Genomic DNA, 25,175 nt, shown 5'->3' with positions numbered 1-25,175 from the left:
TTTAACTGTTCAGTTATGTGTTTTGGAATTATTATCGCTCTAAAAATCTTAATAAATATACAATGAGTGCACTGAGAAAGTTTTCAGACCTCATGGCTTGCTCTGATATGCATAGTTAGCCATGGACTTTATGTAGACAGCCAACAATAATAATAATAATTATAATAATAATAATAATAAATGAGACAAAATTTAGGTACAGTAAGACCAGAGATAAGACCCCTCAATAAATGTAAAGACAATAAAAAGAATAAAAGCAATAATAAAAAAAAATGATAATAATAGTTATTGTAATGATAAGAATCAAGAGGGAATAAAGAGATGAATAAAAAGACGATATAAAATCAAGTCTATAAAAATGGGTTTAAAGAAGTGATGTCCAATGAATTGAAGTGACCAGTGTAGAGACATCTTTCATTTGAGGAGGAGAAATCGGACGCAGCTCAGCTATAATTCAAGTGTCACAGGGTCTGAATACTTACATCAGTGTAATATTTCAATTTTTTCTTTTTATTAAATGTGCAAACATTTCTAAAATACAATTTTTTTTTGTCATTGTGGGCTATTAAGTTTAGACTGATGAGGGGAAAAAAATATTTAAACGATTTTATAGAAATTATTATCATTAAATTAAATTACGATTACTACAGGGTTACTTTTTTCATCCATCATTTATTAATAAGACTCTGGTGTGCAAGTTACTGGTAACTTAAAACAGTCCACTTTAGGTGGACTTAAGTTTAAAAACTTAACACCTGCTGAAAATCTTGTTTGGACCTCCTATGGTTTATCGTCTCGACCTGCCGCAGTGATTTAGGAGTGTACTCCTTGGTGTGGTTTATACACTGTGAGGTCATTTAGGAGTGGTTACCAGTGTAATCGGGAGTGCTCCAAACCCTAAACAGCACAGTGCAGGGTTATACTGATCAGATATGATTACGCTACACCTATTCACAAAAGAGCACATGGAGCCTGAATTTACCGCCCTGTGTGGAAGCCTGAATTTAATCCCAGTCACATAACTGTGCTTATACAAGCTCAAAGTAGTATATCATGTCTTAATTATGTCACAAGTGAAAAAGGTGACAGAAATGCAGAGACATACGCAGCAAGCAAACCTCATGGAAATTAAAAGCAAACAGTGTTTAAGGAGCTTGCTTGCATATAAACTTTACAAAGCAACTGACAGAATATGTTTCTCTGGCCTTTATTTATCAATTTCACATTAATTACACATAGGTCTACAATATATTGCACATAAAAAGGTAGTATCGAATGAACAACTCCACCCAGAAAAATAAATATAAAGTTCATTAAACAGACCACAGAGCTGACATCATTAGAGCCTCCAGTACAAACCACATATCAGACCCTGACTTTGAAATAAAAGTCTTTAAATATTAATGCCACATTAAAAGGAAATGGCAACAGATTCTTTCAGGACAGACTGACATAGTCATGACTGGTTTTTACAGACCTGTGTCATTCCTGTTGTCTAGTAAAGGATGATTTTACACCTGGAAGCCATTAAAACACCTAATATAACTGAGGACACATTTAAAAACTAGGGGCTCTATGCAAAATTCAGAGCATATGAGGTGTCTGGACACGGTTCTCAACTGAGCCGGCGGCTAGCAGCTAATGGTGTTAACTCTGTAAACGGCACTAAACAACGGCAACAATGCTGACAGAGCTAACAGTGTCCACCAGGGAGGAACCATGGGTGGCCATCTCAATATCTGTTGCAAAAACTGTTGTATAAGCACAGAGCAAAGTGTTGGCAATGAGTTAGTCAGTGGAACACACACATCCACGAACATGCACGCGTGGTCGGACCAGCTTACCACAACAAACCATAGAGAAGCTCAAATTAAAACACACCCTGAGGCAGTGTGACTTCATTCTCTGCTCAGGATGCCATTGGTTCCACTATATCTTCACATAGCAAATATTTGTCTGCAGCTATAATTATCCTCTGCATGTCGCATACAGAACCTTTACATTTTAATAAAGCAGCTCAGTTTAGTGAATCAGTAGTTTTTACTATAAAGTAGCTAGAAAACAAAGCTCATCACTACCATTCTTCAAAATAAGTCCAATATCAAGACTTAAAAACATCCCACATCAGATCTAAAACCTCAAGCAGAGGATGAGAGGGAAATGAGTTAGTTGCAGCCCTGACACCAGAAAAACAACATAAGTAAACAAACTAATGCTACATTGCATCATATGCATTTCTAAGGCATTATAAATAATAAAGGCACTTGTCCCTAAGAGTCTACACAATCTCCTGATCAGTAAAAGTGTTTCTGTATTAACTGATGTACTTTGAAACTCTAAGCAACACTTTAAAGTCTAAATTATAAAAAGTTGACAAAATACTTTGTACTTGTTTACTTATCTACAATCCAAATACATGATTTTAAACCTTTGAGCCCATTTTCTTAAGGACCACATGGCAGTTTCACATGTTGGCACAGCAACCAGAAAAGCAGATATGATACTTTATCTAGCACAAAGCCTCAGCTCCATGCAAGCAGTCAGGTCCCTAACATAAAAGTCCATAAGTTTCAGAAACTAGTGTATTTCATCAAGAGTGGAGTTTCCTCTGTTGGCGTTTAAAATAGGCCTGAGAGTAGTTTTGCATTTTAAGAAACTGGCACCAACCACCTCATAGATGCTAACAATGCAGCAGTATGCTGGAGATTTAAGCACGTACTTTCAAAATCACTTGAACATTTTGTAGGAGAACAGGAAACTGACCGTGCTCTAAAAGCATTATGTCAAAGCACTGTTCTTAGTTTTTGTCAGACATACTCTCGGTTCTCATAGTCCTGTTTAATGGCCTTTTTAATGCGGTCGATTTCATCTTCACTTGAACTGTCATATTTGTACTCTTTCTCTTTCTCTTTCTTTTCACTGTCTGGAGCAGGTGTATCACTGGCTGCGTCATTTTCTGGAGAAGTGGCCTGCAGCTCTTCTCGTATCCCGTTGAGCTCCACCAGACCGTCGTGAAGCTGCGTAGCCACCTCCCTGATTTTGGCCGCAAACTCTGACTTGGCCCCTTTCTTGAGTTCTTTGGAGTCTTTGGCCACAAAGTAGATGTCCATACCTACAAAGAGTCCGGTGAGCACACCAGTAGCCATACTGGCAATCTGGACCGCTCTGGCTGCTGTGCTGCCTGCCACGTTGGCGATCTGCACCACACGCATGATCTCATTAGCGTTGATGAGGATCGCTTTTCCTGCCATGGCGCCGTCCTCATAGAAACTACTACTGAGCACAGGGAAGTCGCGGTTGTAGGCGTGATTTTTCATCTTGATCAGGTCGAACTGCTTCAGGTTCTCGATACCTTGCTTGATGAATTTCAGGCACTTGTTGAGGTCGAGGATCTTTTCCTGATAATCCTGCACAATCTTCTCTACCTTCTTGCGGTCCATGGAGTTGTTGACCTGGTTGGAGATACCGGCACCTGCTGATGTCAGACCGCCCGCAGTGGCGACACCCAGTCCAACTGCCGTCACAATCAAGGAGGTTCCCATGGTGACTGGGGCCAGAGCGAGGCCAGCGATGGTGGCCACTCCCCCGATGGCGCTGGTGGAGCCACCGGTGATTTGAGCAATCTTTGTGTTCTTGCTGAACTTGTCCAGACCATCTGCAATGCTGTTGAGGTCGATGACGTGCTGCCAGAGGCTCTCCGCACGCTCTGAGAACAGTTTGTTGAAGACTCGGATGCCCTTCTGCACCTTCTCTGCTGTCACAGCAAACGCCCTGAGAAGAGCAAGTTAAGAGGGATTGCAAAGAGCTGGGTCACTGACTTACCACAAGTGTTTGTAGCCTTGCAGATGGTGGTGGGTTTTATTTGCCCAAGTTTTGAGATATCAATCTTCCTCTCCAATGGACTGAATAACTGTGACATTACACTAACAACAACAATCACGTCTGAGGCGACAACTGGTAACTGATCTCAGTTGTGCGGATATGTAAAACTCAGCTAACTTGTTACGTTCTGTTATTTTCAGCTGTCACTGTAACGTTTAGAGATATAAAGTTAAAAATTATTAGCTTATTTCATATGCTGTTTTTCTTTGATAAACCAAATGTATGGGCACAGAAGCTAAACAAGCTAAAAAAAAATGTATTTTAGCCACCTAAAATGACCCACCTAAAAATCTAATTTAAGTGTAAACTATATTTGGAATATTTTCTCTGCCTTACCTTACACCTTATGCCAATCAAGGCAGCGGGATATGTAGCGACACTTAAACTAATTTTTTAGATGGGCCTTTTTTAGATGACTAAAAGCTAACTAACTGAGGCAGCACTTGCTCAGCATCGTTTAATTTTATGTATGTGAAATGGGAGTTATTATGAACATTGTGATTTGGTCTAAACACTGAAGATGGATACATTTATTTTTTTTCTGCTGAGCAGTGACAGTTTCTGTGTGAATTTATGAAATTCGATTTGTCAGTGTTTTGAGCAGCGCAAATGAATTTCTATTCTCCATCAAACTTGGGTCATGGAGGACATAGATGTGGATATCTCAAAACTTTGGCACATGACACTGAAACTTTCTGCATGGCTAAATACCACCAGAAATAAGAGAAACATAAGGTGAACAGAGCCTTTTAAGAGACCAAAGACAAAAGGCAGTGAAATATAATATTAACACTTATTTGAGTATGCCCTTACTTGGCCTCTTCTTTTTCTGTCATGTCATCATCTTGAGGTGTGTCCTCCCAAGCTGAAGAAATGCAAGTAAAAAAATGATATTAACCTCTTTCTTGAAGTCACAAACGTTACAAAGCCAAAAGAATTTGGACACCAAAACATCCACAACATATTATTCTCTCAATTCTCTCAAAGGTGCTAGATGAAGTTAAGGTCGGTGCTTTGTGCAGACCAGTGAAGTTCTTTCGCACTAAATCCATTAAACCATTTATCAATGGACCTGGCTTTGTGCACAAGGGCACTGTCATGTTGTAACAGAAAAGGTTGTCCTCAAAATGGAGCCACAAAGTTGGAAGAACACCGTCTAAAATACAATTGTATGCGGCAGCATTAAGATTTCCCTGTTTAGGGGCCTAAACAATGAAAAACTCCACACTAAACTATGCATACAGGGGTGTCCACATACATTTGGTCATGTAGTGTAAGTGGTTCGAGAAGAAACTAAAAATTCAAATAAAATAAGGTGAAAAACATTTAATTTGTGACTCACACTCCACTGTGTTCCACCACTCCATGAGATCCACATCCTGAAAGACACCATAGGATATGTGTGGGTCTACATGTTTATCGTTGCAATCCAACAGTTAATAATGAGGCATCAGATTATGAAACCAACCCGTCCGTCTTCAGGCTGTGCTGGGTCAATACGGAAGTCTTCCAGCTGGTCAAACAAGGTTCTATTTCCACCTTCATTCTGGGACAACACACATAATACTTCTTAAAATTTATATAGCAGTGTGCGTCTCAAACATTAGACCTGACTTTGTTTAAATAAGTATTAGAAACACATTGCAGTGTAACCATTAGTTCCCCATTGTCTCTGTGTGTATATCTTGATCCAATATCTTAGTTTAAAAGCTTATCTATTAATTTTTATCCTTATTTAATTTGATAAACTTTTTAAAGTTTTTTTTTTTTAATTAAATTTTGTTTTATGTTCATTTTGTCATGATAAACCAACAAAATGAGAATTACCAATAACACAAAAAAGACAAAGTCTGGGTTTACAGTGTAGGTGAAGAGTACGTCAATGGGACAAAAATACTGCGTAAGAAAACCAACAGCAAGAATTTAAATTAACATATAACATCACATGACCTCAGTTTCACTTAATTCACTGTATCTGCTCTGACAAAGAGGAGGAAGTGATGGTAAAAAGGATTCTGACTGTGCAGTTTTTGCAGAAGTAAAATTGGCTGAAATCTTCTATGGACACGTCGAAAAAGGAAGCAGAGCAGAGAAACAAGTTCGGGCACATTGTAACCTCATCTCATCTTCCATGCTAACAACATGCACAAACACTGTGTAATGGTGTGGGGGGTGGGTTTCATGTTGACAGTGGAGGGGGAAAAAAACATGTCGACTATAATAGTCTCTGCTGGGAGCTGTGCGGACACCCTGGAGATAGACATAAGAAAGGGGCTGTTTTGAGGGATGGGTCATGTGACTGAAAGACACTTTTGTAATCCTGAACCACAATAAGTAAGACTGCAACTTGTCAGTCTGGTGGACAAATATACTGACATAGACAGGGTGGGTAGAGGTTACAAGTCGCTTTCAATTTGAAGCTTAAGAGGAAAGAAAGAGAAGACAGATCAAATACTGTTAGTCTGATACAGTTTGGTTCTCTACCTCTGCGGCTCCGTCCTGTGCTCTCTTCTGTATGACTTTGCCCTGAAACCAATGAACACAAACACACACCCAAACAAACACATAGTTAAATCGTTTATAATATCAAATAAAAATTTTTGCTTTTGGGCTCATTTTGGTTTCCATGCAGACAAAACAGTTTCTCAGAGGCAGAGCTGTTCTGGAGGTAGACGTTATGTTATTTCAACAAATTCAAAATTAGTTACAAAGAAAAAAAAGGAACTGGTTATTTTGGTCTTCAAATCAACAGCTAGGTAACCACCTCTGTGGTTTGCTCATAACACGCTAGGAATTTTATCTATGCTAACTTAATAAATGTGCTAAAATAACAGGGCAAGGCTGCTTATTTTCAGTGAGCAAGCAGCAAGGGAGATACAGACAGGTGACAGACTATCAAAACTATAAATAAATGAGTGAAGAAACACAGTAGACGCAGATGTTTCTGTACAGGTCACAAAGACTTGCTGAATGATTTGATGACTATGAAAATTAACCTTTACGGTCACAACATCTTGACCTAACTGAACACCTGTGGGAGATTTTCGAACAGTGTGTCTGACAGTCCTCTCCATCATCATCATCATCATCATCATCATCAAAACAACAAATGAGGGAACATCTTGTAAAATAATGGTGTTCATCTCTCCACTCAAGTCCTAGTCTGAGTGGGCGGAAGTTCGCTGCATAGATCAGCCTCTCATTGGGCGGAACGAGCCACCCGCTGAAGTCCCGCCCTACCACCTCTGGTTGTGTAGCAGTTTTCAACCGTTTTCAACACGTCCTTTACTAACTTTTGCGGTGTTTGATCTTGCGGGGATGTAGCCATTTTTCTGTCATGGTTGGCGTCCTGTAGGTGATATTTTTGTGGGTGTGTTACACCAAAACCTGTTTCCCCCCAGCAATATTTTTGCAAGCGCACCGTTGCTGTGGCACCGCCCAGAACGATTGTGATTGGTTAAAAGAAATACAAGCAGCCAGGGCGTTTTTTTCTCCAATCTCAAAGTGAGAGTCGGCCCAGCCGGACCTTTCTTTTCTTGAGAAAGGTCTGCTGAGCGAGACTACTCAAGTCCAGACACAGTTATTTCATAATGTATAAAAAGGAGCACTGAAGCTGTTCTGGAACAAAACCTTAAAAGCTACTTTATGTTTCCATCACTCATCTTTAAGTTAAATAGCATTTTCTTTCCTATGTCACCCTTTTTAAACGCCTTTTCAGTGTGATAAACAACACCCTTCTAGGTTTAGACATTTAGATATTTCTCCCTTCAGAGCTGTTCTGCCTCTGAGAAATTTAATTCCAAGTACAATCTGTGCCAGTCCTATCCCTGTGATACATGGTATGATGGTGTTGCTACTAGTGACCTAGAGCTACTACATAACGCAACAGTCTGTAGCCCAAAGTTCAGACATGAAATATGTGAAATAACTGGTTTCTTGCTTTGGCTTTGTGTCATTCAAACAAAGGTGACATTAGGTGACTTCAATATTCCTTAAGGCTTCATTTTGTAAAATGTAATGAACTGTTAAATTTAATTAGGGAAGAATAGCCTCCACTAAATGCCTTAAATAGGTGGATGGGGTTTATTGCTCATCATGAAAGTGACATGTATGATGTAGGCCTGGCCCTGGATCAGTCTACTTAAAGTTTCTCCGGTTCAGTGACATGCAGAAATTCATTGTCTCCATAGAGATACAGATCCACTGTTTTGAAAACAACATCTGATAATCCTTTTTAGGGATCTAAGGATGTGTAAGATGTGACTCCAGTGTTGTCCGCAGCAATGTGAACTTCTCAATGAGCCCAAAGTTCAATTATACCAGCATTAGTCATGAGGTTATTGTAATAAGGTGGTGTGTTACTAGACATTTTGGCAGTGTTGTCAACGCGGAAAGAAACAAGTTTGTACATGTCACATGTTTGAGTGTTACCTTGACCCGAGGCATGAAAGGATTGTGTCTCTTTGGCTTCTTGACTTTGGTCTAAAAAGAAAAGGCAGGAATGTGGTGTTACTCTGATACAGGTCAAATTCTACAATGTTCCAATTAAGTAAAGAAATTAGTTAAAATACCGCTGTTTTGTCTTTGCCCTCCTCATCCTTCTTTTCCTCTTCATCTTCATCTTCGTCTTTCAGCCCTTCATCATCAGACGGAGCCTGAAGCTGCGTAACACAAGGTTGCATGTAAACCTCCCTCCTGCTTTAAAATATCTTTTAAATTTGTAACATTGTGCAGCCTTTGTCAAATAATTTGAGGAGGGAATGAATTAAGTATGGTCTATACAACAGATTGAAGTGGGTACATGGAAGATAAAATATATCGTCGTGACTCTATTGGCAGTACATGAATTGCAAAATGAAGCAAATACCTTGGGTCCACTGCGTGGCATGAACGGATTGTGGTGTTTGTGTTTTTTCACTTTGGTCTGTAAAAAAAAATGGCAGTGTGACAGTGTCAGGTGACGTAAGAAGCATAACTGGAAGAACTGCATTTCACTACAGCCGTTGGTGACCTATATTTAAATGGATAAACTGCATCTATACTTAATGTCTGCAACAGTTCAAAGAGCCATCACTATATAAATATGTCATGTGTCTGTTTCTTCCCTCAAATACACAAGGAACGATACGTTTTCTTTAATGTATATCAAAAAATAGTTGCAGTCTAATCTCACTGTCATCTGCTCCTGGCAGTACAAAATTATTTTACAATCTAGTGGAAACCTAAAAGTTTCTTTAGATACCAAATATATTAGTCCTGTGGAGAAATGTGTATCAAATAATACAGAAAAATCCTCAATAATGAAGCCATGAAAACAGTCTTGGGTTTCAAACATCATACAGCTTCAAAGAAGAGACCAAACAAAGTGATAAAGAATATATAACACCGTCAGAGACCAATTTAACAACCTGAAAGTTACTTAAGTTACGACTGTATGTTAAGAGGTAACATAGCCTTGTAAAAAACACACAAGCTTCTGTAAACCTCACGCTGACAATAGCCTGGAGGAGCCACATGTAATTTGCATAGCATGAAAGAACTGATAAGAAGGAAGCAGGAACTAGAACATTTAGATCCTGGCAGGATAACTGCAACAAATACCCTTTGTTTGTTTTCACCTGCATGTAGCAGCAAACATGGGCTCATACCACACACACTAAGATATTTTAAAAAGTCTCCAACTCGCAAATACATATGTACTACAGGTCAGTCATTCTCTGTATCAATCACTGTGTGTCCTAATAAAGTTTCTGAGCTTAACACAAACAATAAAACTAGGATCAGTAATAAAAACAGTTCGAGCGACTCACTGTTTTGCTTTCTGGTGGGGGCACCTCTTCTCCCTCTTTGGCTTCCGCAGATTCACCTTTGAGGCCTTCATCGTCTGATTGGCTCTGTGGGAAGTTACATTAAAGCTTATTTCCATTGTGGCCCTTTAAAAACTTAACACACTATGAGTTAAAAATCACATAGACAAGACATTAAGAGCAAACAAGACAATCAGCATATCAATAAATAGCAGGCAACAACATGTTCATTTTCTTGGTCATGAAAAGATAAAAATTAAAATTGAATTTGCTGTGTGAAACTTTGTAGTCATTTCTTGTGGGCCACTTTGTTTTTGTGTGTATGCAAGAGTGTGACTGATAAAGGCTTGTGAAAGCAAATGGTGATATTATTGTATTTAAGTGGTTGACAGACACTGTATTAGGCCAATATTCAATCTAGAAATCTGACAACTGTTCAGGGTTCCTCACATCTGTCTTTCTTTTTGGGTAGAGACTTAAAACTCATTTTAAATAATAATGACGTGTTTTTAGACTCCCTCTCTGTTTTAGGACACACAAAAAATACTTCTTTAATATAATAATAGTATGCATTGAAAGTGTTTTTTCCACGAAAAAAAAGTTCAAGCACCTCATTACAAAGTCTTAAAATTACATATACCCCTTTTCCCTCATTTAAATTTCAAAATCTATGAATATGGAAGTATTTTTCATTTCAAAAGTTTAACTGTTGGTTATACGATGTCTCCTACCGCACTGAAAAGTCAATTTCAACTGTGTGCGTAGTGGAGGTTTAAGTGCCCTCTTCAGGCTTGGCGCCGTGGAGAAAAATCAGAAATCACAATATTTTTTACCAAATACCTTGATATCAATATCGCAACAATATTGTAGGGTTGTCTCGTTGTGCTTATACAAAATATTTACACAACGAGATTTGAAAAATAATCATCTGTAATGTGAATATAATGGCTAAGTGGGTAAAGACAAATAATAGAACAGCTAGAACAGTCTGCTAACTTCAGAAAATAACATCACTTTACTGTAATGTAGCCTTTAAAAGCAGGAAAAGATATTAATTCAGATATTACTATATCCAAAATCTCAAACAATATCTAGTTTCATATCACAATATCAATATAATGTCAATATATTACTCAGCCCTATTTTCTCACTGGACTTGTGTAAGTTGTGTATTAAACACGACTGGCTTCCAGACTAATTGTGATGTCAGGAGATCTTGCTCTAAAGACATGAGTCTTAAGGCCCAGAAACACCAAACCAACTTCAGAGAACTAGCGGCAACAAATGCCCCCTGTTGCATTGCCTCATGTTGCTAGACCTTGACCAAAAAGTTGCACATGAACACACCACAAAGACTACAGCCCACGGCCAACCAGCAAGTATGTTCTGTGCCTGTGTGACAGGAAATAACTCTCCACACCAGCAGACAGCAGTAGTCTGTCATCTTTCAAAAAGAGAAACTGGAAGACAGTCTTGAGGCTACTTAGCAGATTAACAACACAATCCAGTGTTGAAAGAACAAAGCATATTTACCGTGTGCCAGTAAACAATAACACAAACCATCACAAAATGTTTCTGCTAAAGAGCTCAATCGCTAAAGACAATGGCTTTACTTCTGTCACAAATTTGTTTTGAGCTTACTCCCTCCTGACTTAGCTCTTTGTTTACTTCCCTCACTTCCGTTTCTCTTCTCGTTCGCTGAGCTAAACTGCCATTTAGAGTGATTTTATTCACCAATGGGCTCCACTGTCACCAATTTAACATGCTGAATTGGCCAAAAAAGCCAACTGAGGCCAACGAGGGCCAGTGGTGGGGGACACATCATACTGACTAAAGCAACAGATGCTCATCGACAACCCGGTTTTGACCAGTGGTCAACTTGGTGTGTCTCTCAAACTCTGCACATACATCCCTCCGCAACGTCACGATCAAACATACAAGTGACATAACAACAAGCAAAACACATTTTCAGTTGAGGGAGACTTTAAGTTTTCTTTTTTGTAGCTGGGATCACAAAGACACCTCCAATATAGCTGATAGCTGACATTCAATATCAAACCAACAGCCAATACTGCTATAAAATATCAGCAAACCAATACAACAGTCTACTGTGTGTACATGTCAGTACCTGGTGGTTGCTCTTCTGCTTTTGTCTTGCTGTTTTGCTCAGCTCCTGAAATTAAACCAGAGCAGTTTTCTTAACCACAGGGCGAATAAACTAGTATCGATACACACTAATACACATCAGTTCAAAATGGACACAAACAGCCATTATTCTCTAAACAGTGAAGACTTAAAATACCTCCTCTGATGGTCTGGCAGATGTGGAGATCATGTCTTTGTTATCCTGCAGAGGACAAAATAAAGACAATCTTTTTCCAATACTGAGATCCCTTTCCATATATACAAAGCATGCAATTTAAAAGCATAGCCTGTCACTTTTACACTTACATTGGATGATTACACTGGATAATTTTAACATATATATGTATTTGAAAAATTAAATCATAAAATAATTAATGATTTAACTTGTTCTCTAACAGATACATCCAAACTCTGTGGAGGCAGAAATATAAACTGTACCTGATTATCCTCAGTTCCTCTTGCTTTTACTTTGCCGTATGTGGATATGCTCTTCATCTCCTGTGGAGAGATCACAGGCTCAACGACACAACAACAGACGGAGTATAGTAGAGAACAGTCTCACTTGGACCACATGTCACTGAGTTGTGTTCAACTGCTTGCAAACCTCTTTAGAAGGTCTGGGTGGGACCGTTGGAGTTTCACTTCTTTCTTTTCTCTCTCGCTGGGTCTTGTTGCTCTTGACCGGACAAGGACAAACACACACACACACACACACACACACAGTCACACAGTGTGGTGGAATAGGGCGACAGGGAAGTTTGATTACAAGCAGGCAGGATTTAAAGGGAGGTAAGGGGATGAGGAGGATATGGTCGAGGCCCGGAGGAATGTGAGGAGAGAGGGTATTTTCGTGTGTGTGTGTGTGGGGGGGGTCACTGATGACTCATGAGTGATGTGAAAAATAGACTGACCGGTTTTGACTTTTCTTCCACTTGTTTCTTGTTCTCCTTGAGCGTCTCTGTGTCTTCGGTGTCTTTCTGAACATACATAAAATATTCACTATTAAACTGTTTCAACCAACATCACTTTACTTGTGCAGTGATTAAAGGACCATACCAGTGTGTTTTTAAGTTTAACTCTTAACTCTTTAACTACATATCATGTATTTTTGCCGACCAAAAGCAAATGCATGTTCTACACTGTCAGATTTACAGATGCATTTTTCCAACTTTTCCGGGCAGCCATTGGTTTCCAGGAATTTTTGTAAAACATGAAAATCACTCGTGAACTTGTTTGAGTTGTGCAATTTTTGTAATTCATCACAGACAGTGGACATCAAGTCTATATTCATTTTTGCCAAAATTGCAGAGTTACTGATTTTCATTTAGTACAAAAAAAGCAAAACAATGGTTGCCTGGAGTGGTTGGAAAACTGCACCCCCACATCAACATTGTTTGTACAATGGTTATTTTTTGATGTAAAGTAAATGTGATCTATAGTTAACAGGGTACAACATGCAAAATCATTGGTATGGTGCTTTAAGTGTGCAGCACATCATTACTATGCCCAAAAATCAACCAGAAATCCCACCAAACATCCCCACTATCACCATTAGCACCACTACAATGACTCCCTATCACCTAAAACAGCCTGATCATGATAATCTCCCTCCACACCTCCACCAGGACCAATCATTATCAACTGCATAGTTACTTTATTTGAAGAGTGGAAAAAATTCAGTTTGGACATGGCTCCAGCCATAGAGCTCTGAGAGGGAGGGACACATTATCAGAAGATTAAAGGGAATGCCTCTCCGCTTTGTCAGCCTCTGGTCACATTGGTATTGTATTATTATCAGTTGTATTATTGGTGTGTACGTTGGCTGATAAGTAACAAGTAACTACAGTACAGAAATGGCAAACTAGGTTAGAGTTAAAAACACTACATAGTAAAAAAGATAACAGCTGATGTATCCCTATCAGATTTTGTCAAACTCCCATCTGCCTCAAAAATCCAGTATCTGTGAGGCTGTAGTTCAGACTGAAATTGTCATTTAGTTTTAATAAAATGGCCTGTTAGCATTTTTAGCATTCTCTGTTGAAATCAGGGGGCACAGACAGATGATCAGAGGCTAATGGTTGACTGAACTTCTTGTTTTTAATCAGTAAGACTGACTATTGATAAGCCATGTCATATGTCATGACACTGTCAAAAAACAGTCAGATATTTATGTTTACTAGTTTCCCTGTTGATGCAGCTAAGGTTTATGAGCACAAACACCCCTTGCCTGGCCCGGGGTTGGCTGGTGGCCTAGAGGTTGTTGTTGGGGCTGGTTCAGGACCAGAAAGAAAGAGCTTTGCCTGGTCTGTGCAAAACAAGTCTGCAAGACAAGCTGCTCCCCATGCCATTTACTGAAGGTACTACATTCTCAGCAAGACCAGGCATGTCAAGGTAAGGTGGACTGCAGACAGAGTCTGTGGGTAAAATGCTTCTCCAAAACCTAAACCTTTGACTCATGACTTTCCTCTTTTCTATCTAAGCTGGACAAAGGTTTTCACAATGCCTCTCATTTAAATAGTAGATGCTTTTCTTCCCCTCACTGAGGCAAGTGTCTGCTGAATCAAAATATCCAGTTAAACGTCAAAAAAGTTCCGCCACATGGATAAAATAACAGGAACAAGTAAATGTCAAAGCACCTGTTTGTTGACTGATGACTTCTCGCTGCTCGCAGGCGGATCCTCGTCATCAGAGCTTGACGGCTTTTCATGCTGCAGAAATCATCATTTTATGAAAAACACATGACTGTGGCAGAGCAGTCTTTTTTAATGCATCCTTTTATCAAAAAGAAACCTCTTCAGCACAAAAACAGATTTTAATCTGAACCTTACTTTGTGTGCAGATCGAAACGGGTTCAGCTTTTCCATCGCCTCGGCAAGTTTGCTCTGAATATAAAGTATAAAACACACAGAATTAAATTACTGATAACTTAAAAAAATAATAATACTCAAAAACCTTACAAACCTGTTTGTGGCTGGGCTGGCTCTCTCCATTGTCCAATATTGCCTCAGAGTCAGAGTCAGAGTCCTTCTCCTGCGGATGGAGCCAATATTGATCAGAAAATAAAAACAATAGCAGTACCAGTAATCGTATAGCTAGCTTTACATTACATGTGGATTGCTACATTTTTTTTTTTTTAAATGTTTTTAAGGGTTCAATGGTACTATTTAGTTTTATGGAAGTGTAATGGGAAAGACTAACTGATGACAATACACCACCTCTTACCTGTTTGTCGGTGTAGAAGGTGCTCTTCATCATCGCACTAAAACCATTCTGAAATGAGACAAACACACCTTAAAAAAGACTATAGCTCTAACTGTTATCTTTATGTCACAGTGGATCTTATTCCTTAACATTAAGACAACAAACGTCATTTCTTTGAGGCAATAACTTGTACCAGAAAGCTGATATTTGCGCCATCATGTCTCAGTACAGCCCAAACTGTTTTCAAGCAAGAGAGAAGAGATCCAGTTTATCTTCCATTACAACTTACCTGCTTTGCTTTGGGCTTCTCTGCAGTAGAACTATTCTCGTTTGAGTCTCCTGAGCGTTCAGTCTTTTCCTTATCCTGTTACAACACAATACACATTACCAACATGTCAGTTATCTCACAATTTAACCGACAGTGTAATGCACTAGCTGGTAAAGTAATTTATCTGATGCGGGATTAGTTATGAGGTAAAAATGACCTGAGCTGATGAGGTGAAAGGATTCTTCAGGATCTTTGCTGCTGCTCCACCCTGACAGACAATTCAAAGCAGTTAAAGTTACAAACTGATGTTGTCTTCTGTGTATTTTGTGAGTGCTGCAGGGCAGACGCAGGTCCTTCGCTCACCTTTGAAGACTTCTCCACAAGGCTGTCACTGCTGGCAGAGAGTTCACCATCCATGGACAAATCATCCTTAAAAGAAGGACACAGCAGACAGTCAACAACCAAGATGAACGCATACACTCAAGGGTTTTATTTTGAAGTGAAATATCCATTTTACTAAACGACTGGTAGCCTTGCAGGCAAAATCATAAATAGGAATTAGTTTGGAACCTCTCAGTTCACTTTCCATTTCCAAAGGGCATTATCAACAGGTCATGAACATGCAGCGCTGAGCAACCAGTGACTAAGTATGCTCAGTGAAGATGGACAATCATAGCACAGTAAGACAAGCCAATTATAGCGCACTAGGATGTGACTCATCCTCTCATTCAAACATGGTCACTTCTGGCTCAAAAAAACAAGATGGCGATGGATGAAATGCCAAAATGCAAGTCCACAAACCAAAGGGTGATGTCATGGTAGCTACATTCATTATTTTATACAGTCTGTGGTTTCAGCCTTTTATTCTTAGTGTTGCCAGATTGGACCTCTGTCTTTTAATACGACCAAAGATCGGAAATTTTCTAATTTTATACTTGTTGGCTTTTGAAAAAACAAAAACAGCAACCGCACACTCACAACTCTGTGCAATCATCAATTTGATGATCATCAAAATTGATGATTGCACAGAGTTGTGAGTGTGCGGTTGCTGTTTTTGTTTTTTCAAGTGTCTTAGCTCAGCTCCAGCACATCTAAGAAGAATCTTGCCCACGGATGAGCGGTGGCTTTTTTCATTTTTGAATACTTGTTGGCTTTAAAAACTAAACCATAGACCAAATTCCCCTGAGAGTGTGCCTTGAAAATCAAATAAACTGACAGATGTGAGATGTAATAACAACCTTTTCACACTGGTTATTATCGACATAACAAACAAAATATTTCTCAAACAGGATATTTAACTTTTTGGACTGAAAATCTATCACTGACAAACTTGACCATCTTACCTGAGACTGAGATTTGGCACCTTTTTTCTTGAAGACACCACCAAAGATTCCTTTCTCCTGAGAAAATAATATGGAGCCAACATTTAATATTGACTACACGCATTATGGTTGATCTTGCAGTATTGTGTCACTTGAGGGTCGAGGGTGCCTGGTTTTAACAAACCTCACCTTAGTGTTCTCTGAAAGATTGTCATTGCTGCCTGAGAGCTTGCTGGGTTCAGACAAATCATCCTGAAGGTGAGAAACAAATCAGTATATCAGGAAATCAATATTAATATGTCCTAATAATTTTCATTAACTTGGTTTGATGGTGAGATGAATAAAACACAGGAACACTCCTTAATTCGCACCTGAGATTTTGTCCTCGTTCCGAGAGGCTTTGGCGATTTTTTGAACATCCCACTGAACACCCCTCCTGTCTCCTGGAGAGAAATGTCACATAACAAAGATTTGCAAAATTTTGCCCATACTGGAGAAGTTTAGTAAAGTGTTCCTCTGCTTTCACAAACCTCACCTTAGTGTTGCTAGTCACAGAAAGATTGTCTTTGCTGCCCGAGAGCTCGCTGGCTGCAGACAGATCCTCCTGAAAGAAAGAAACAAACATCCCCTTATTATTATTATCAACTCCTGATAATGTAACACAGGAAAACGTGAGACAATTGAGATGCATAACTCTCACCTGAGATTGTGTCCTCGCTCCAGGAGGCTTTGGCTTTTTAAACATCCCACTGAACACCCCTCCTGACTCCTGGAGATAAAAAAGTCACATGACATGGTTTGAATTTTGTCCATAATGGAGGAATTTAGCATGGACTTCACACAGCAGCTAGAGATTTCTTCCAAACTGCAGATGCATGCAGGTTTACCTCGCCCGTCTCAACACACAAATTCTTTGTTTATAGATCTGGGTGTTTTTGTACAAACCTCACCTTAGTGTTGCTGTTCACAGAAAGATTGTCTTTGCTGCCTGAGAGCTCGCTGGATGCACACAAATCCTCCTGAAGGAAACAAACATCCCCTTATTATATTAATAATAGTAGTAGTAGTAATAATAATGATAATAATCATGATAATTCTAACTTTTTTTTGCACCTTCAAAACAACCGTTACAAATTGCCACACACACAAGGACACATAAAAGAAAGCAGGAAACAATCAAATACAAATTCACAGTCAGCAAATAAAAGTGCACATAAAGAAGATAAAAAAAATAATTAAGAAAAAAAATAAACAGTAGAAGTGAGTTTTGACAGACGATCTAAGTCTAAGTTCTTCAGGTAAGCTACTCAAATGCTAACAAACATCCTGCCACCCTTAGTTTTCAGCCTTGACCAGGGAGTGGCTAACAGGGCCTTATTAGAGGACCTCAGGTTATGGGATGGTGAGTAATGAACAAGAAACATCTCCAAATAATGTAACACAGGAAAACGTGAAACAATTGAGATGCATAACTCTCACCTGAGATTGTGCCCTCGCTCCAGGAGGCTTTGGAGATTTTTTAAACATCCCACTGAACACCCCTCCTGACTCCTGGAGAAAAACACACATAAAAATAGTCTGTAAAATTTGCCCATAATGGTGGAATTAAGTGAAGTATTCGCCTGGTTATAGATGTCAGATGGACAGGCATGGACTATAAACTGCAGCTTGTACTCTCCTCCAAATGCTGATGCGTGCAGGTTTATCTCACCCATCCCAACACAAACAAAAACAGAAACACATTTCCAAAACTCTCCATCAACTGGGTTCAGCTCTATACCAACTCCACTAACATTTTCACATTGTCACAAATGTCAATGAAACACTCAGCCTTGAAAACAGGATATGATGTCACATTTCTGATGTGATTAATGATTATATATAAAAGAATAATGACTTTTCTACTTGAAAACACAGTGCAGAAGTGTCCCTACTGGTTGACTGTGTGAATTCACAGGCCAAAGATGATTAAAAGTGAGTCCCAGAGGGCCATTTGGATTTCTTCCTGACAGGAAATACATGCTTTAATCACTCATACAAACTTCAGATGCAGTAAATGGGCAATGGAGTGAATATATACGGGACAGCAGTGTAATATGACAACAGCAGTTCAGAATAAACCCAAGAAAGAACTGAGTAGTTAGCATGAGCACCAATATCAACAGATGAGGAAAGACTTTGTATTTTGTTTGATGTCTGGCTTTCACAAACCTCACCTTAGTGTTGCTAGTCACAGAAAGATTGTCTTTGCTGCCTGAGAGCTCGTTGGCTGCAGACAGATCCTCCTGGAGGAAACAAATAAACATCCCCTTATTATTATGATCATCTCCTGATAATGTCACACAGGCAAATGAGACATGTGAGGTGCTCAGCTCTCACCTGAGATTGTGTCCTCGCTCCAAAAGGCTTTGAGGCTTTTTTAAACATCCCACTGAACACCCCTCCTGACTCCTGGATATAAAAAAGTCACATAATAATTAATCATGTGTGTCACTTTAAATGAAATGAAAGCAATTGTTTGGTATTTTGAGCTGATGCAGCTGTCAGATGAACAGGCAGGGATTTAGTGCTTCACACACTGGCCGGTACATTTGCTGATGCATGCAGGTTCAGCTTGTGCTTCCAAACACACACACAAAAACAAAAACACACCCTTCTCTGACTCACCAACCAATGAGTCGAGGTCTTCGCACCTACTGTAGGTCACATGACATCACCAGCACATGTTTCTAGTTAACACTGAGGAAGAACTTGATGTTCTTTTAGAGTAAGATCTAATGTGATGTGCATTCTCACGCGGAATTCTTACTATAAGTGGGGCAATTATCTTATTATGGATTCACTGAAAGAGTCAAAATATTTTTCTTAAGTGCTGTATTGGTTAGTATTGGTATTAGAGTCTTATTCTGGCATCTAATTGTTGTACCTTTTGTTCAAAATGTGATTTCTCAATAGATAAACACTGTTTTTTGTTAATAAATGACTGTATTTCACTTTTTTATTCCCAGTTGTTTGTGTTTGTGAACATTTTTGCATTTTAAAAACTAATTTGTCTGATGAGACTCACCTTAGCTGTGGTGTTCTCAGACTGACCGTCGTTCCCGGCTGTGAACTCAGCGTCCAAAAGATCCTGAAACACACATGATTATCTGTCAGGCTCTAACTGAATCAACACAACATGGCGTGTTGCATGTCAGGCATTTAGCCCATAATTGTATTTCATAGCTGATGTATCGCTGTGTGCGGGACATGTGATAGAAGATCGTGTTTCACCTGTGAAGGCCTCCGAGCATGTCCTCGTTTCAGTATCCCTCCAAACACACCTGATTTTTCCTACAGAGAAAGTGCAGAGAAAGGTTTAGTTTCAAAGACTTCTTAAGACTAAACCTTTCTCTTTCTCAAAGAAACTTCTGTGTGGGGAAAAATATGATGGGGCAGAAAATAAACTCACCTTTGATGACTTGTTGTCTCTTAAGCTGTCACTACTGACAGGCAATTCAGGATATAGGGAGGCCTATAGAAGAGAAATAAAATCAAATAAAATAAATCACTTATTTTTGTTGACAGGTGCAACACACTGGTTCTCAGGCCGGACTTTTCAGAGTAATTACAAAAGGGTTTCAGAGAATTAAAAACTAATATGAAATTAGCAATACAATATAAGAAAGTGGGCAAATAAATATAACATGCAAATAAATTGATACAAAACTTTCAATTCAAATTTTCTTTGAATATAACGTCAACCTGAAACAACATCCTTATTTTTCTGTGACCGGAAGTAACCTCAGGCTGCACATGTGGTACTTATCAATATTAAACATCACTTTTCATTATTATTGTGAATATGTTGATTACGTTTTCAGTGAATGAGTGAATTATTTAGACGATACAATGTCAGAAAACAATTAAAAATGCCAAGAATTTCCTGGAGTCAAAGGTGATATTTTTACATTATCTGACAAATAGTCCAAAATCCAAAGTTATTCAATTCAAAGTGACATGAAACAGAGAAAAGCAGCAAATCCTAACCTTTTAGAGGCTGGAACCAGCAAATGTTGAATATTTTTTATTTGACAAGTGGCTTAAATGATTAATCAATGAGCCAAATAAATTTTTTGTTTTTCAAAATAAGATGTACATCACAGCAAGTTCAAGAAGGCTGTTATTAACCTGCGGCTGGTCCTCTTTGGCAGCTTTGGTCGTCTTCTTAAACATTCCTTTAAACACGCCTTCTTTCCCCTTGAAATATAAATAAATAGGTTCAGTCTACATGTTAAAAAAATCACCGGCACTTTATATGAATGTATATTTTCTCATTTTACATGATCGAGGACTGAAATATGGTTTGAAGAGAAAAATAAAACACAACACAAAGAATTTACACAAGTGTTTCCTGAGCATCACCTTGTTGCTGTTGTCAGTCAGACTGTCATTGCTCTTCGAAAGTTCACTGCTGACTGATAAACTGTCCTGTGAGGTCGATACAGACATAGCCAACAAAGCCAGTGTGAGTAAATGCAGTACTAAACAGAGTAAATCCATAATTATAGTAGGTTATATTGTAAGTTTCATATCTAAATTGAATGTGTCTATTTCACAAAATACAAGTTACTGCAGTACACGTTAACAATATCGGTAAAGTTTCCTAACTATAAGCATTAAATATTCAACATCAATGATTTATATTGAATAAGTTCATACTACAATGTCACCTGTGCATGGAGCGATGGTTCTGCAGCCTTGGAGGATCTTTTAAACATCCCTCCAAATAATGCTGCTTTTTCCTGCATGAGGAGTAAAAAGAAAGAGAAAATTATACTTGAAAAAACACATAAGGAGCTAAAACATACCAAGGGTGAAAACACAAGTCTAATCTCTAATGTGTCAGTATGAGTAACTGAAGGTACACATGCATTGCCATGGCCGGTGAGTCAGCAGCATAATTCTGTCTCCAATCACAAGCTCTGGAGACTAAACTGGAGAAGATGCTGCGAATGATTGACAATTCACTTATGACTTTATGCATGAAAGGGTGCATCTAATAATTCATGTTTCACAGCCCAGCTTCATGTCCAGATTTCATGCCTGGACTTGAAATCGGTTTCATGTCTGGACTTGAAGCCTTGATGAAAGTAAATATCGAGTGATTGCTGGGTTTTTAGCTCTAGCAAAATTTATCATATTAATGATTTTCCTGTTTAATAATCACATTAAAAGGAGACACTACAGCATTGTATTACCAGTAGCCTGGGTAGAAAACAGGCAAACCATTGTTAACTTAGTTCTCTGTTTTTTTTAATTTTCTAATTAAGCCATTAATACATACAAAGGCTTATTAATTCAGTTGGAGATCATAACAGAAACAAAAACTGGAATGCTTTATGTTACAGGTTCCATATGTTGCAATCATATTTAGGAACTGATATGTTACTGTAAATTTATTAGAAGAATTCTGCATAACTACACAATTTTCAACTAATTATAGAAAAGTGGGGACAGGTAAAACTAAATTAGTACCATACCATAAATTAGTACCATACCATACCATACCATACCATACCATAACATAACAGAGCTTCCAGCAAAGCATAACTCTACCTATTTGACGAATAAAATCTCCAACAAAAAAATAAAACAAAACAAAATGTATTATACAATATTCAATAATACATCAAGTCAAATAATTGTCTCTCAACTTTGCTGTTATTTCATTTTAATAAAATTGCATATTTATTTCAGGAAACCTCCAAAATAAATTGGGACACATATTATAAAGTAAAATCTTTAGAGAGCCGACTTTAAACTTAAATGTCTTTGGAGGGTGTTTACATCTCTCTTGTGTGAACAGTGTAGGACATATTTCCCTTTCTATACATAGTGGTAATAGTATTTCTTAACAGCACAGTAGGGCAATGACAGATTTCCAGACTGACTGTGCATCAGCTGGTTTGTCAAAAATATGAAATAACACCAACCTATAATTGCTGGAGCTTGACTTTAAAATTCATTTTTTTCCTGTGGTTAATTATCTCAACCACTTCATAGCACACCTGTTGTTTGAGGGGGTTAACAGGGGCCACCTGCACATATTTGTCCTGGTGCAACCTAGTAGGTTAATCGATCATCAGCTACAGTTCCAACACTGTACATTTTAGAGTAAGCTGAAAGCCAGCATTTTACCCTGTAGCTTAATCGATAAAAATACATCAGAATGTATTAGTGAATTTAAAATTTGTGTTAATAATCTGAATCTGCAGAGTAACTAGTAACTAATGTTGTTGTAATTAAAAGCACAATATTTACTGCCAAATGTGGTGGGTAATATTTAAAGTATAAAGTGGCATAAAATGGAAATACTCAGGTAAAGTACAAGCACCACAAATGTTTTTTAACTTAAGTTTCAGACAAACCAATTGAGGTCAATTGGGTCAAGTCTTTTCACTCAACTAACATTTTAGTTACTGACATTTTGATTTCAGCAAAGAGAAAACTATAAATCCATTCCTAAAAAACAAAACTCAAACACTGTGAGGTCGCTAAAGTTGCATAAAACAACAGAGGAGACAGAAGACATTTAATGTTACTCACAGCTACGCCTCCTCCTTCACACTCCAAATCCAAATCCAGGTTGTCGTATCGCTCCTGTCAAACATTAAATAAGAAGTAACATTAAACTTACAGATGTTATTTTAACGTACATTAAATCAACACATTCAACAACTAACATTAATAAGTTTGTCTCGAGGAGAAGCGACAAGAAGATAAGCGCGAGCTGTTTTCTTTAAAAAGACGATTTGAAACGTGAACTCACCATGAGTGCTGCCCCACGTCCTCCTCCGTCCGCACGTAGTGTTTAGTTGTTCCTCTGGTTAATCGATGTTAGTGTTAATATACTGAAATGTTTCAGTCCTCGTGAGTTTCTGTCTGCTCCCGTGTTGATAATGTGTGCTGTTTTCACTCGCTGAAGCTGGGCAGTTAAGATCCTCCCTCCTCTGAGAAAATCATAATAAAAAAAAAAAAAAAAGAAAGAAAGAAAAAAGAAACAGGCCACAGCTCAGACACTTCCCACAGATCTCTGTGACTTTGTGTGGGTGTTTTCATGAAGCAGACTCACGGAAACCGGTGGATCCAGTTTTTTTTTTTCTTGTACCTGTGTGTGCTGTCGGCATGGAAAGGGTGTGTCTGTCTCACCTGGGAATTTGACATCAGCCTCATGCTGCTTTCAAATGCTGCTCGGAATCTCCATCTTTCGACTGCCTCAAGGCTATTAAAACATCACTAATCCTAATTCTACATTAAGCGTATTGACAGTGGTGGAAGGAGTGGTCAGATCTCAGAAATAAAAGAAGCAATACTTAAGAGTAAAAATACGCTGTCACAAGTACAAATACTGCTTTTCAAATCTCAAGTAAAACTACAAAAGTATGAACATCAAAATGTACTTAATCCATTCAGAAACTAATGTTCCAAACACAAAAAAAAAATGCTTACTCAAAATGCACTCGTAAATCATTAGTTTATTTGATTAGGAAACTATTATGTGTTCTTGTTTTCCCACGCATTCCACTGGATGAAGATTCTTAATGCAGAAATCATCTAACTGGGAGGCGGCAGCTCAGTCCATAGGCCCTGAGATGGGAAGGTCGCCAGGTCAAGTCTCTGTTCACACCAAAATATGGAGTATGGACTGGAAGCTGGAGAGGTGACAGTTTGCTTCCTGGGCACTGCCGAGATGCCCTTGAGCAAGGCACCCAACGCCCAACTGCTTGGTGCACTGTCCAAGGCAGACCCCTCCCTTTGGGGTGGCAGTAGCTCAGTCCATAGAGACTTGGGTTGTGAACCAGAGGGTTGCCAAGCACAAAGCGTGGACTGGTGGCTTGAGAGATGGTAGTTCACCTCCCGGGCACTGCCAAGGCGCCCTTGAGCAAGGCACTGTACCCTTGGGCAGCCCCCTCACCCTGACATCTCTCCACTTAATGCATGTATGGGTCCTGTTTGCATATGTGTGTGTGTTTCGGGCCTGGGTGTATATGACAACAGAGTGAAAAAAAAATTGAATTTCCTCCCTGTATTAATAAAGTATATCTTCTTCCTCTTCTGAGAGTAAAAATGACAATAAATGGTAAATAGGTTTTTTAACCAAAAACATTAGATTTTTTTTCGTAAATGGTTAACAAACATCAATGAATAAAGTGATGCATTGTTTAAGACACATTGCATCTATATTTTGCATTTTATTCAACATCAAGACTTAAAATAGCATTTTCTGAATCATCTAAAAACCCATGAGATGAATATTCTGTGTACATAATCAATAAAATGCATTATTAGCTGATTGTGTCATTAGAAAATCAAATTAGAACAGTACCTCCCTATTCAAACAATATTCATTCATTCATTCATTCATTCATCTTCTAACCGCTTCATCCTCTTGAGGGTCGCGGGGGGGCTGGAGCCTATCCCAGCTGACATCGGGCGAGAGGCAGGGTACACCCTGGACAGGTTGCCAGACTATCGCAGGGCTGACACATAGAGACAAACAACCATTCA

General features: G+C 38.7%; 1 protein-coding gene across 7 annotated transcripts; it reads right to left on the bottom strand.

Moving 5' to 3' along the window:
• Nucleotides 1-1,191: 1,191 nt before the first annotated feature.
• apol1 (apolipoprotein L, 1) lies at nt 1,192-23,754 on the bottom strand. Of its 7 annotated transcripts, XM_049598213.1 has the most exons (39): nt 23,437-23,754; nt 23,214-23,267; nt 21,338-21,409; nt 21,030-21,095; nt 20,796-20,864; nt 20,077-20,139; nt 19,899-19,958; nt 19,693-19,755; nt 19,005-19,076; nt 18,842-18,910; nt 18,105-18,176; nt 17,576-17,644; nt 17,326-17,394; nt 17,161-17,229; nt 16,997-17,068; nt 16,815-16,877; nt 16,647-16,703; nt 15,667-15,732; nt 15,521-15,571; nt 15,325-15,399; nt 15,057-15,104; nt 14,796-14,864; nt 14,663-14,716; nt 14,471-14,542; nt 13,488-13,541; nt 12,746-12,811; nt 12,439-12,510; nt 12,273-12,332; nt 11,992-12,036; nt 11,818-11,862; nt 9,693-9,776; nt 8,750-8,806; nt 8,454-8,543; nt 8,314-8,364; nt 6,367-6,408; nt 5,351-5,428; nt 5,225-5,261; nt 4,696-4,747; nt 1,192-3,771 (listed from the first exon to the last, which is right to left on the bottom strand). In XM_049598213.1, the coding sequence occupies exons 1-39, from the start codon at nt 23,437-23,439 to the stop codon at nt 2,808-2,810; spliced, it is 3,294 nt and encodes a 1,097-aa protein (XP_049454170.1). In that variant the 5' UTR covers nt 23,440-23,754; the 3' UTR covers nt 1,192-2,807. The 7 variants fall into 7 exon arrangements, with proteins under 7 accessions (XP_049454170.1, XP_049454171.1, XP_049454173.1 ...); XM_049598214.1 differs by lacking the exon at nt 13,488-13,541; XM_049598216.1 differs by lacking the exons at nt 17,576-17,644; nt 18,105-18,176.
• Nucleotides 23,755-25,175: the final 1,421 nt, after the last annotated feature.

The sequence above is a fragment of the Epinephelus fuscoguttatus genome, linkage group LG15 (assembly GCF_011397635.1).
Source record: "Epinephelus fuscoguttatus linkage group LG15, E.fuscoguttatus.final_Chr_v1".
NCBI lineage: Eukaryota > Metazoa > Chordata > Actinopteri > Perciformes > Serranidae > Epinephelus > Epinephelus fuscoguttatus.
This window is presented reverse-complemented; position numbering and strand designations above follow the sequence as displayed.